The 12,506-nt window shown below is 53.2% G+C and overlaps 2 protein-coding genes across 13 annotated transcripts in view; one reads left to right on the forward strand and one right to left on the reverse strand.

Annotated features, from left to right (window-relative positions):
- MYH10 (myosin heavy chain 10) overlaps positions 1-12,506 on the forward strand; it is a 123,786-nt gene that overhangs the window by 97,734 nt on the left and 13,546 nt on the right. For all 9 annotated transcript variants that reach the window (XM_077892683.1, XM_077892676.1, XM_077892679.1 and 6 more), the window contains 7 exons: positions 2,824-2,968; positions 4,162-4,368; positions 6,805-6,909; positions 8,086-8,238; positions 8,645-8,893; positions 9,355-9,567; positions 11,254-11,466. In XM_077892683.1, the coding sequence (XP_077748809.1) occupies positions 2,824-2,968; positions 4,162-4,368; positions 6,805-6,909; positions 8,086-8,238; positions 8,645-8,893; positions 9,355-9,567; positions 11,254-11,466 (1,285 nt within the window). The remainder of the gene's footprint in view (positions 1-2,823; positions 2,969-4,161; positions 4,369-6,804; positions 6,910-8,085; positions 8,239-8,644; positions 8,894-9,354; positions 9,568-11,253; positions 11,467-12,506) is intronic.
- NDEL1 (nudE neurodevelopment protein 1 like 1) overlaps positions 1-12,506 on the reverse strand; it is a 79,259-nt gene that overhangs the window by 1,110 nt on the left and 65,643 nt on the right. For all 4 annotated transcript variants that reach the window (XM_077892692.1, XM_077892690.1, XM_077892693.1 and 1 more), the window contains one exon: positions 424-594. In XM_077892692.1, the coding sequence (XP_077748818.1) occupies positions 424-594 (171 nt within the window). The remainder of the gene's footprint in view (positions 1-423; positions 595-12,506) is intronic.

The following is a 12,506-nucleotide window of genomic DNA, read 5'->3' on the forward strand; positions in this document are numbered from 1 at the left end:
GAGCTGGTGCAGACCTGCACACAGACCAGGCGTGAGACCTCGAGAGAGGATCAGAGGGGCGGGAGGCTCAGACACAGAATCGGGAGATGCAGGCGCACCTGGGCACCTGCTGCGGCACCAGCTGGTGTGAACTGGGTGGGCGGGAAGCTGAGAACGGAGGTACGGGCTCACGCTCGCAAAGATGGGCACCACGCAGAGTGTGCACGGGGCAGAGGCGTGTCCTGTGTAACAGGTGAGCCGATGGCCAGGCACAGGTGCACACCCAGGGGATTCATGCACCCTGGCCTGAGCACACCAGCCCCCAGGAGGTCACAGGGGCTGGAGCCGCCAGCTGGGGAGCAGGCCGGGCAGAGGGGACCAGCATGGCTCCTGCCCGCACACGGGTCTCGGGCTCCCGTAAGCTGCTGACTTGGAACCTCCTACCTCTCGGCCTCTTCCTGGCCGTTGGCTCCTGCCTCAGGTCTCAAGCGGCCAGGGGCATGAGGCCCCCCAGGCGCCTCAGCTGGTGGCTGTGCCTGGCTGGTGCCCGTGCACACACACCTGCCGGGGCTCCTCCTGTGTGTCCTTGCACTGAGGTGGTAGCTAAGGAAAGGCCTGGAATAAAACAGAAAGGGGAATCCCTTAGCAAGACAGGTGGGGGCAGAAATAAGAAATGGCCTGGAGCCACCAGGAGGGAAGTGTGTTGTGGTGAAATCAGGGGGCCCTTCCCTGGACAAGGCTGTGCTCACCCCGGGGGTGTGGCCAGACAGAGTGACCTCAACTGGGTGTGCAGAGAAGGCCGCTGGGGGTGAGGCGGAGGTCAGACTGTGGGTGTTGCGGGAGTGATCAGAGGTGGGGAGCCTGACGGCGGGTCAGGGGCTTGGCCCATGAGCACATGCACCTGCAGCAGCCTCACGGAGTCTGCTACCCCGAGACAGCTGGGGCCTGTGTGCACCTGGCAGGCCTGTGGCTTCCAACCCCCCTGCAGCAGAGCAGCTCCGTGAGATGTCTGCTTTTCAAGATCTGGAAACCACTGAGTAGACCTTGAAATATCCATTCTCAGCTTGTCTCTTGGCCACAGTAGAAAAACCCTGGTCTTAATAAATGCTGTTCCATGAAGACTTCCGACTGCCTGAGGCTCTGGCGGGTTAGCGCTGACTCTGGCTAAGGACACCCCTGCCTCCCCACTGGTCCTCCCGGCACGGTGAACCCCAGGGCTCATGTGAAAGTGACATCCCCAGCACCCCCGACACCCTTCAGTGGACTCAGCCCATAACTCTCTACAGGACTCGCCACGAGAGCCTCACAGCAGTGGGGTTCCTGAGCGTGGAGATGGGAAGGGAAGGGCTCCCAGGACTCGTGGTTTCGAGTCGGAGTTAGGAGCAAAACTCTTCACCCGAGAGACGGCTGCTGTTGCCGTCTAATCCTGGATGGTGCTGGTCATTCGCTGGGGTGAGCTCAGGTAACCAGACGGAGCGTGTCCGTCTGTCTGGGCTGGTGCTTGCATCTGGCATCCACCCCCTCTGCCGATCCCTTCCTCTCGAGACCACCTCAGGGACGGGGCCCGACCAGCGTGTCTCCTGCCTCCAGGGAGCTGGTGGTGATCACTGCTGTCTAGCGCCTGTGAGCCAGAGCCAGCTGCCGCTGGGCCCCTCAGCACAGCGACCTCAGCCCCCGGGCCCCCCAACCCGCTGGAAAGGGAAGAGAGCGTGGCCACAGGCCCACACCTCGGTCACTGCCCCAGTTGCAGGTCTGGAGCCGTAGAGCAAGTTTGCCAGCTGGTTGTTTAGGATGGTCGTCAGGTCACAGCTGCTTCATCTCCTACAGCCCCGAGCAGGGGTGGGGGTCGGCCTGGCTGGTTTGGGCCTTAACTAAGCTGGTGTGCTCAGACAGGTCTGAGAAGTCTCTCCCAGTTAGTGAGACCACTGTGATCGTGCAGGTTCCCCCACCTGGGGCCACATAAAGTCATTTAACACTAACATGATCCTCAATCCCAACACTGAGATGAGAGGAAACGTGAGTTCGTCTCAGGACATTAGAGTCCAGGGTCTTGCACCTGCCAGGCTGTCCCTCCAAACTCTGGAGACCTTCTAAGCCAGGAGTATGGCCTCTCCTCCTAGCCCTCAGCCCTCCCTCCTTCCGGTAGAGTTTTGGGAGAGGGTTGATGAACCACTGGCACTCCCCAGGATGGCAAGAGTCCCCGCCTTTGTTGGAACGTGGTGTCCCCATCCCCCCCCCCTCGTGGGGCCTTCACACCCCTTAGCTTTTGAAGCCTCTTCAGGATCCATCTTTTCCGGTTTCATTGAGAGGTAGCTGGGGCCGTGGCGGGCGGTTTGGCCTCTCTCATGAAGCAGTACCCGGCCTGCCAGCAGCCAGACTGCCCAGAACATTCTGAAGGCCCACAGGGATGTCACACTGTGTCTGATCTGAGTCAGCCGGGGAATGGGAGCTGTGCTCGTTCTGGAAGGATTCCTGATATCGCAGAAACAACGCACGGCCTTCTGAAATGTAACATATCAAACAACTATCAAAGGAATTAATGTGATACATTTTCCTGACAACAGTAACACCCCAGATTTCCTGAGGGCTGTTAGGGACCAGGCCTGCCACGCGCTTCCCACATGCAATGCTCACAGTGGCCTCCAGAGGCCGGTGCCCCTGTGACCCCCGTGTCCTGGATGGAGGAACCGATGTCGAGGGTTGTCAAGTGGATGGAGTCCACGTCTGTTGACTCTGGGGAAAACTGCTATCGTGTTCAAAACAAAACACCACCTTAAAAATGTACTTTTGTTTCATTCAGTCAATTAATTCTGAGTTGTTTTCTCTACAAATATGTTTGTCTAGCACGAAGCGTGAACAAGAAGTGGCAGAGCTGAAGAAGGCTCTGGAGGAGGAAACGAGGAGCCACGAGGCTCAAATCCAGGACATGAGACAGCGACACGCCACAGCCCTGGAGGAGCTGTCGGAGCAGCTGGAACAGGCAAAGAGGGTGAGTAGGAGAGGCCGCTGTGCCTCCGCATCCCATGGGAAATCCACCAGCAGGTGCCCATCCGTCCACTCAGTGCAATGAATTCTAAGGCTGATGGGGCCCCAGCTCTCGGGGGGCTGCCACCCAAACGCACACGGCCTACTACAAAGAGCCATAGGCCCTTGGCTGTGCGTGTGTTTTCTAGTCACGGGGTGGTCCTGCCACCATCTGAAACGCCATGTCCCTCCCCGGGTGTCCCTCCAGCAGTGTCATCCCCAGTGACTAAGCTCTGAACCCTTCAACAGCCTGAAGCCCCTGGCTCATGCTGCCAGCCAATTCCCAGGTCCTGTTGGCCTTTCATGTGCCCCTTACCATCCCCTCCCCATACTGACGACATAGCATCTCGTCCACCCTCTGACTCCTGGGCAGACAGCTGTCTTGCTCATTATCCCCTGTCGTCCTATTCAAGCACTCTCCTCTCACCCTGCCTCCCCCTGCCTGCCCCGCCTGCACACACGCCGCCTTTGGTTTCTGCACTCACGGCAGCAACAACGGCTGGACGTCTGCGTCCGTCACCACGCTAAGTACTCGACATGCATTAGCTCCCTTAACTTTTATCCCAACCTGGTGGGGGAGACCCAGCAGGGTTCAGAAACTGACAAAGGGCCACACAACCACTAAGTGACAACAGAGGGAAGCCAGGAGGTCTGGCCCCAGAGCCCCCACCAATCCCCTGGCCTTGGAGGCCCACCCCCTGGTCCCCGCAGCCAGCTGGCCTGATGTGATCACCCTCGCACTGGCATGTGTGCACTCATGGAACACACCCGTGGTGGTCTCACTCCATCATCGAGACTCTCGGCTCCTCATTAAAAACAATTCTGTGAACTAACGGGATGTGTTTTACACCAAGGCCTAACATGAATGAAAGATTACACCTTGGGTGGGATGCATCTTGAGTGTCACCCCCACACTGCGCTGACCAGAATCAAGTCCGCAGTGCGGTGAGCCCCTAGATATCCAGATCTCATCCCCTAGGCAGCACATGCCGACGTGTTGCTGCCCTAGAAACTTCATGCTCGGGGAAGAGCTCAGGTTTTCAGTCAGACGTTGACAGCAGACCACGTATCAGGCTCAATCCCATGGATACAAAAAACAGCACCTTGTATGGAGTGTTCTAAAAATAGCAGCACATTTCTTTCCTTTTCCCCCCCTAGTTCAAAGCGAATCTGGAGAAGAACAAGCAGGGCCTGGAGACTGACAACAAGGAGCTGGCGTGTGAGGTGAAGGTGCTACAGCAGGTCAAGGCTGAGTCTGAGCACAAGAGGAAGAAGCTCGACGCCCAGGTGCAGGAGCTGCACGCCAAGGTCTCAGAAGGAGACAGGCTCAGGGTGGAGCTGGCCGAGAAGGCAAACAAATTACAGGTAAGCCTGGGAACCCCAGGCCTGGGCTCTGGGCAGGCCCTTTGGGAGCACGTGCTTCTCCTGAACACCTGGCAGGTGCCACCACAAGCCCCCAGCATGAATTAACCTTAAATGTAATAAATAAATCCCACACTGGATGGGAGGGTATAGTTCTTGACTGGTTGTAGGCACAATTACAGCTTTTCTGTTAATCTAGTCAATAAGAGAACAGGAACAGTGAGCAAAAAAAAATTGTACCTAGTGTTGGGGAAGATTTGTGAAAATTGGATTGTTTATACACTGCTGGTTTAAGGGTAAATTACTACTACCCTTTCCTAGAGGACAGTTCAGCGATTTTTTGTTGCACATCTTAAAAATATGAATACCCTGGGGCGCCTGCCTGGCTCAGTCAGTGGAGCATGCGACTCCTGATCTCAGCACTGTGATTTCAAGCCCCATGTTGGGCAGGCAATGATCTAAAAATATGTGTGTGTGTGTGTCTGAGGACCATACAAGCCCATAAATCCATGTCTAGAATTTATCCCAGGGAAATAAGGATGTACATACAGATCCAACTTCTAAGAACGTTCACTAAAGAAATATATGAAAATATATATATATATGTAAAAGAACATAGAATTAACTGTAATGTCCTAGCATGTACTCGTGCAGCCAGTGGAAGGCAAGGAGCGATGTATGTTACGTGTTGATGTGCTAAAAACAGGTTGCTGACCGTGACTGATACCCAGGACCAGCCGTGGTTTGGGGACTCACTGGGCGACTCCTGCTCACAGCCGTATTTCTGCCAGTGAAAGGACCCAAAGCAAATCCATAAAGGGGGAAAGGTGGGGGACCCTGAGGAAGCCTGGTGCGAGCTCCAGCCCTCCAGCAGGCAGGCCTACCCTGTGCCCCATTTCTCCAGCAGCAGCTGGGACAGTGTGCCTGGGAAGTGCCGTCTCCCGGGGAAGCTCGAGGAAACTCTGCCCCGTGATTCGGGTGGGGGCCGCCCCGTAGGCCCCCCGGCCTGACACTCCAACATGTCAGGCTCCCCGAGGGAAGCAGGTGCTCAGGATAACACCGTGTTTACACAAGCCACTCCGGCACACTGAGCCACTCTATTTTAGGGAATGGTAGGCGCTTTCTGGAAGTCGTAAGTTCCCAGCCGCGAGCCATGGGCCAACGTCCCAAGCAGGCCTTTCTAAGGAGAGCAGTCTCCAGCCGCCTCTGTTAACTCTTTCATGCACACGCGTGCCCCAAGATAACGTGTGAGGTCATGCATGCGCTCTCGCCTATCCAGAAAGGTGTTTTCGAGAGAGATGTTCAACAGTGTTACAAACCATCGTCATGTGTTACCATGTATGGGGCAGGGAGGCCATGGTGCCCCAGGCACACGCCCTTCAATCCTCACCTCATCCCCCAGGGTGAGTCTGAAAGGGTCAAGGAAGCTGAGGAGCGCGCCACCCTCTGGAGACTCCCCAGGCGGTTCACAGAACCAGAGCTGAAGGCTGGAGGTCTCGGTTGAGTCCAGAGCCCTTTACCACCATGTTGCTGCCAAGACTGTGGACACCTGGGCTCTCCAAAGGATGTCGTTAAAATGAGCAGAAACAGAAATATCATTGGCTTGAATCATGTGTGTAGATATGTCCTCCGTGCACCTCCCCTTTGCTGATATGACCAGAGGACAACCCAGAGTGAGGGGTTTCCTCCCCCCCCCCCCCCCCCCCCCCGTCTGTGCCAAGCACCTCCCCTTCTCCCCAGTCCTGACCGCACTCACAAAGATTACAGAAGGTCGTATGCTATGGGGATTGGGGGCGGAGAGGATTTTTACCACATTACTCATGAAATCTGACCATTAGAAATAGCTAAATATTCACAAAAATGCACATCACCAGATTCTTAAGCTTACAAAGTACTTTAGACTAAATACTGGGAGTTAAACTTTGACTAATCAAGTTTTCAAGTTGTATAAAAAAGTGACTGCACCGGCCCCCCCCAACACAGGGTTCATGCGTCTTAGTGTGAAAAAGGACCAAAATGCAACACCTGCTCATCTTAGAGCCTCTTCACGCAGCAAGGCAACCACTGGGAGGGTTAGGTGTACTTTCTGTCTCTTCGTGATAAAACCGCAAGATGCTAACCGGGGTTAGAACACACTCCATCCATGTGTGGGCTCTGCCACTGGCACTCTTCCCCCCGCCCTGCCCTGCCCCGCCCCGCCCTGGTCCTTTCCACAGAGACTCAGAGGTTGTCCCTCGGCGGCTGGTGCCGTGCCTGCCGCCTTGGGCGCGGCTGGGGGCAGCAGGCCCCCCAGTGATGGAAGTCCTCCTTGATGGGGTTTGGCAGCTGTGGGATCGCCCCTCCTCCCTCAATCCTGCTCTGTTCGTGTGCATGTAAGAGCAGTGGTTCTGGACCCTTTCTGTGTGCTTACTCATGAATTGAATCTTTTACTCCTCGCAGAATGAACTGGACAATGTCTCAAGTCTTCTGGAAGAAGCAGAGAAGAAGGGCATTAAGTTTGCTAAGGACGCAGCTAGTCTTGAGTCTCAACTACAGGACACTCAGGTATCCCGGGCGGGGTAAGGGCCCTGATACCAGCCGCAGCGGTTCTCTAATCAGTGAGCTAGTCCCCCAGTGCCTTTCTTGTCATCTCCAACTTTGATGCTGTACTTCTATGTGGAACCGTCTTGTGCTATAACCAGCCTTGATATGCAGGAAATCTCTGAAGCTCCTACCTGGACGCGGAGCCCTCGGTCCTCGTCTGGCAGGCGTGTGGGCGGCCTGGGTGGCAGCTCTGGCTGGCCTTGCCTGGGGTATGGTTCACTGAGCGTGGTCCTACTGCACGCACAAGTACTGCTGCCCACTTTAAATAAGACTATTTTGTTGTGGTTGATATCTGACTACCCCGACTGAACAAAGAGTCCCTTTCGTAAAGGACAGGTTGAAGCTTGCTAAGTCATACTGTTAAATCTCATACCAAAACATTCACTGAGGAATGATTGTCTTTAAGTCTGAGAGAAATTAGGATAGTGACTGATACAAAAATAATGTAGCACCTGGAGTCTGACATCTTATTTTTATTACATTTTCTAATTTGATATGAACGTTTATTTGCTATGTGCTGGGGATGTGGGGGTCAGAAATCTCAGACAAACAAGTCCGGTGTCACTGGGGCTTAGGCTGTGACAAGGCACATCCTGGACCACACAGAAAGCCCTGTGTGCGCTTTTGGAAACTTTCAAGTCTGAAAGTCATGGGAACAATACGTTCGCATTGACATATTAGAAAAATGAGCCTGGCAAAAAGCATAAAGGACAGACGATTGAGGGGTGTCCCGAATCTAGAGGTGACCATGGTGAGAAATGCCAAGTGTCTGAACTCTGAGGGGCAGGAGTGGAGAGGAAGGTTTGCCCGGAGCTCAGAGATGCAGGAGGCGTGGATGGGGTCGCCGTTGCTTGACAGCCAGGTCAGAGTGGTATTTCTGTTCAGGGCGTTTATAAAATGATCCTGTGTGGTTTTGAATCCTTTCTGTCTCTTCACATCTCTGGGTATTTCTGGGACACTGAGGCTCTCTGGTTTTTGTGACATGAATTTTTTTTTAAATAGAGGTGTTAAAATAAATAGATGATAGATAGATAGATAGATAGATAGATAGATAGATAGATAGATAGATAGATAGATAGAGTTTCTGTTTTGGTGACTAATGTAACCTCAGTGTTGGCCTCTTGTGACAACAAACAGGAGCTCCTTCAGGAGGAGACCCGCCAGAAGCTGAACCTGAGCAGCCGCATCCGGCAGCTGGAGGAGGAGAAGAACAGTCTCCAGGAGCAGCAGGAGGAGGAGGAGGAGGCCAGGAAAAACCTGGAAAAGCAGGTGTTGGTGCTGCAGTCCCAGGTACGTGTGTCCCCCTGGGAGGCCGCGGCGGCCTAGATGTGTGTCTCTAGCCGCCGAGGTTCCACATTGTCTCCTCCATTGGGGACAGTTAACCAGGTTGTCCTAAATTAAGCACATTAAGGGGTTTTTCCCTTGAACCAGCCAAATGCTGATACTACACCAGTCATGGCACTGGAAGTGTCCAAAATAAAGTCCTAGGACAGCGTCCACTGTTAAACCACTCATCCCCTTCTAGATCATTAGCTAAGAAATTCAGTTACAGTCGAAGAGTCATTGACTCAAAACCCCACAGTGGTGATTTGCAGTTCTTTTCACAAAATATCGAAAACTCATTTTCTCTTTCCTCCCTTGCCTGTAAAAATCAACGGGGTTGTTGAATGTGCATCTCTCCTCACGGAAAACCTAGCTCGCCGATACCAAGAAGAAGGTAGATGATGACTTAGGAACCATCGAGAGCTTAGAAGAAGCCAGAAAGAAGCTTCTGAAAGATGTGGAGGCCCTGGGCCAGCGCCTGGAGGAGAAGGCTCTGGCCTATGACAAGCTGGAGAAGACCAAGAACCGCCTGCAGCAGGAGCTCGACGACCTGACAGTGGACCTAGATCACCAGCGCCAGATCGCCTCCAACTTGGAGAAGAAGCAGAAGAAGTTTGACCAGGTGGGTCCTCTGCGTCCATGTCCAGGCTCCATGGCCAGCGCCACATGTGGTCTCCTCCTGGCAGAGCTCTCCCTTTGGTTCTTTTGGTTTAAGATAATCTTATTCGGGGGGGCCCCTAGGGGGCTCAATTGGGGAAGCACCTGCCTTTGGCTCAGGTCATGATCCCAGAATCCTGGGATCAAGCCCCACATTGGGCTCCCTGCTCTGCAGGGAGTCTGCTTCTGCCTCTGCCCCAACCCTTACTTGTTCTCTGTCTCTCTAAAATAAATAAATAAAATAATCTTATTCAGAAGCTGCACATATTTATAGAAAGTTGGAAAAGGAGAAAAGCAAAGAGAACTAAGAGCCCACCCCTAATCTGACAGTACTGTGCTCAGCGATAAGTCAGACACAGGGTGAGGCAGAAGGGGTTCTCGTGCCGTTTAGAGCGTTCCTGACATTTCCCAATGCCATCCCCATAGCTGCTGGCAGAGGAGAAGAACATCTCCGCCCGCTATGCAGAAGAGCGAGACCGCGCAGAGGCAGAGGCCAGGGAGAAGGAAACCAAAGCCCTGTCCCTGGCCCGAGCCCTCGAGGAGGCCCTAGAAACCAAGGAAGAGTTTGAGAGACAGAACAAGCAGCTGCGGGCAGACATGGAGGACCTGATAAGCTCCAAGGATGACGTGGGGAAGAACGTGAGTGTCCCCAGGGACCGGTCCTCAGAAGGGGCACAGGGGGGCCTCACCCAGCAGCGGAGCGGCCTGGGAGGACCCGTGCCTGTGCATAAGGACGGGAGCGCCATCTTCTGGGATGTGTGGCCTGTTCTGGGTTCTCAGTGCCAAAGCCAGATTGGAGTTCTTGTTTGTTCTTGTCACATCCTGGGCCCACCCTGCCCTACCCTGCGCCCTGGCAGGGGACATGGAAGCAAGCATGTCACAGCAGTTACCAGCACGAGTACCAGGGATCCCTCAGATCGAGGGCAGCGGGCACCTGGGGAGGAGCCTGTGGCACCAGCTTTGTCCCAGACCTCCATCTTCCCCGAAGGCTTCAGATGTTTTGGGGATTCATTCAGGGTCTGAAGGTTTCTGTGATACCGCCCTCCCCCTGGGACACACGCCACAAGAGCTGTGATCACTTCTCTGTGCCCCACGTCCCTCCCTTAGGTGTTGAGGATGGCCAGGCCAGACCTCGACTCAGAAACAGGTTTGGGGCTCGGCTCTTCACCCAGTTTCCGTTCTCGGCAGAAGAAGCCACTTTACCTCTCGAGCCCAGGTTTGCTCATCTGCCGGCTGGACATTACACTCCCCCTATTTCACAACACTATGGCACATGTGCTTTGAAAACATCAGGTCTCCTTTTCATGGGATGTGGGCTCTCTGGCCACGTCCTAAAGGGGGAAGACCATCCTAACTTCCCGTTGGGTCTCCTGCAGCCCAGGGGATCAGCCCCTTGGACAAGAGGCCACCTACAGCAGAAATGGCTGTGATTACATAGAGGAATTACATTGTTTTGGGATTTGTTTTTTTTTTTTTAATCAAGCAAGCTCTCTGCCCAACATAAGGCTTGAACTCACAACCCTGAGGTCAAGAGCCAGCCAGGTGCTCTGTTGTTTTCTTCTTCCCTTAGTCATGTAGACTAATCAACAGTCACACATTAATTCCACAGACATTTCTTTTGAGAAGCACCAGACCCTGAGGAGACCTGCAGGGCTGCCTCATGCCAGGCATCTGTCCCGCTGCCGCATGAGAACTGGCGCAGCCACAAACCCCCAAGGGGAAGCACAGCACCTGCACCTACTACCTCCAGGGTGTCTCTGGGGTAGATGAGAGGGGACGTGGTGTGGAAGCAGTAGATGGAGGTTGGTGATGAGGATCTTTGTCCAGAGAAAGCCCAGGCCTGTGTCACCTGTATGCTGCTTCACGGGCCTACACCTTAATATGTAAAAGCTTCCACATGCATTTTTGGTACGAGCCATCTTGCCCAGAGCAAGACGGAACATACCGTAGCACCTTTCACACACCGACAGCAGGCAGGTGGCCATTCTGCAGACCAGCACCTCTGACATCGCACTCCTCTCATTGTTCTTTGGCTCCCAGAGCTCACTGGGCCTCAGGGTCACTGGAGAATTGCTCTTGATTACAGAGCACGTCAGTAAAGAGCTCCCTACTGTTCTCTAATGGCTTACTCCAAAATGAGGAGGAGCGGAGGCCGGAGCAGGATAGGGAAGGACCGTGATGTGTGGGGAAGCTGGCCTGGGAGGGACCAGAGCGGCCTTCGTGCCGCGTGGCGGCTTCTAACCGAAGACGACACAGATGGCTGTCCTAGTCCTTGTCTATGGCTCTGCCAGGGTCATCTCTTCCCTGCTGTGTCCCATGGTCCAGGTGCACGAGCTTGAAAAATCGAAGCGGGCCCTGGAGCAACAGGTGGAGGAGATGAGGACACAGCTGGAAGAGCTGGAGGATGAGCTTCAGGCCACAGAAGACGCCAAGCTTCGCCTGGAAGTCAACATGCAGGCCATGAAGGCCCAGTTTGAGAGGGACTTACAAACCAGGGACGAGCAGAATGAAGAGAAGAAGCGGCTCCTGGTTAAGCAGGTAGGTGGGAGGAAGCATGGTCTTGGGAATGGGAACATGTTTGTTCTCGAAGTCTGGCTGTGGGTCAATGTCTTGTCCATTCATGTCAGAACATGTTAGCAGAAGTAAAACTAATTTAGTTGATCATTTGATTATTCTTTAAAATTTAGCTTACTTGTTCTTGATTTCCTGTTTCCCAAACACCACCAGTGATGCTTACAAGCCAGAATGTTTACCGTTTATTCCATACTCCTCAGTGGGATCCCCAGAGGATACATAGTACAGTTCCAATTACTGGTTGCAAACATGTGGGTAAAGGAGAGAAGCCATACACACCTGATGAGGGGACTCCGCTTTTCTGAAGGTGACATCACATGTCCTCATGAAATCACTTTGAAAAGGAAAAAAAGCCAGATGATTCTTTTTTTTTTTTTTTTTGGTTTTGGTTTTGGTTTTGGTTTTAAAAATGTTGCTGGGCACTTACAATTTTGTATACTTTTCTGAATGTAGGTCTAATTTCTAAGTTCACTTTTAAAAACAAATTATGGATATTTTGGCAGTCCTTTGGAGTTCGTGGTATCAAATCTTGGATCTGGGATAGATTTGTTGTTTTCATTGTACTGATATTTAATATATTAGCCATTTATTGCTCGATAACTAATTACCTCAGACTTAGTGACTTAGAGCAGAACTCACTTAACTCCCAGTTTCTGTGGGTCCAGAATTCTGAATTGACATGGCAGGGTGCATTGTCTGAAGGCCTGACTTGGCCCAGAGGCCCGGCGTCCAGGCTGGCTGCCCACCCCCACTCCCCCACCGGGGTCCTGGCCTGAGACCCCAGCTCCCTGCCACATGGGCCTCTCCACAGGCCACCTGAGTGCCCCCGCAGGAAACCACCCCGAGAAAATATCTCCCGGTGACCATGAAGGAGGGCACATGATATGATGAGCACTGGGTGTGATATAAGACTAATGATTCACTGACCTACCTCCAAAACCAATAATACGTTATATGTTAATTAACTAAATTCAAATAAAACTTTTTAAAAATACGAAGAAAGA

This window comes from Canis aureus, chromosome 3 (genome assembly GCF_053574225.1).
Source record: "Canis aureus isolate CA01 chromosome 3, VMU_Caureus_v.1.0, whole genome shotgun sequence".
Classification (NCBI taxonomy): Eukaryota; Metazoa; Chordata; class Mammalia; order Carnivora; family Canidae; genus Canis; species Canis aureus.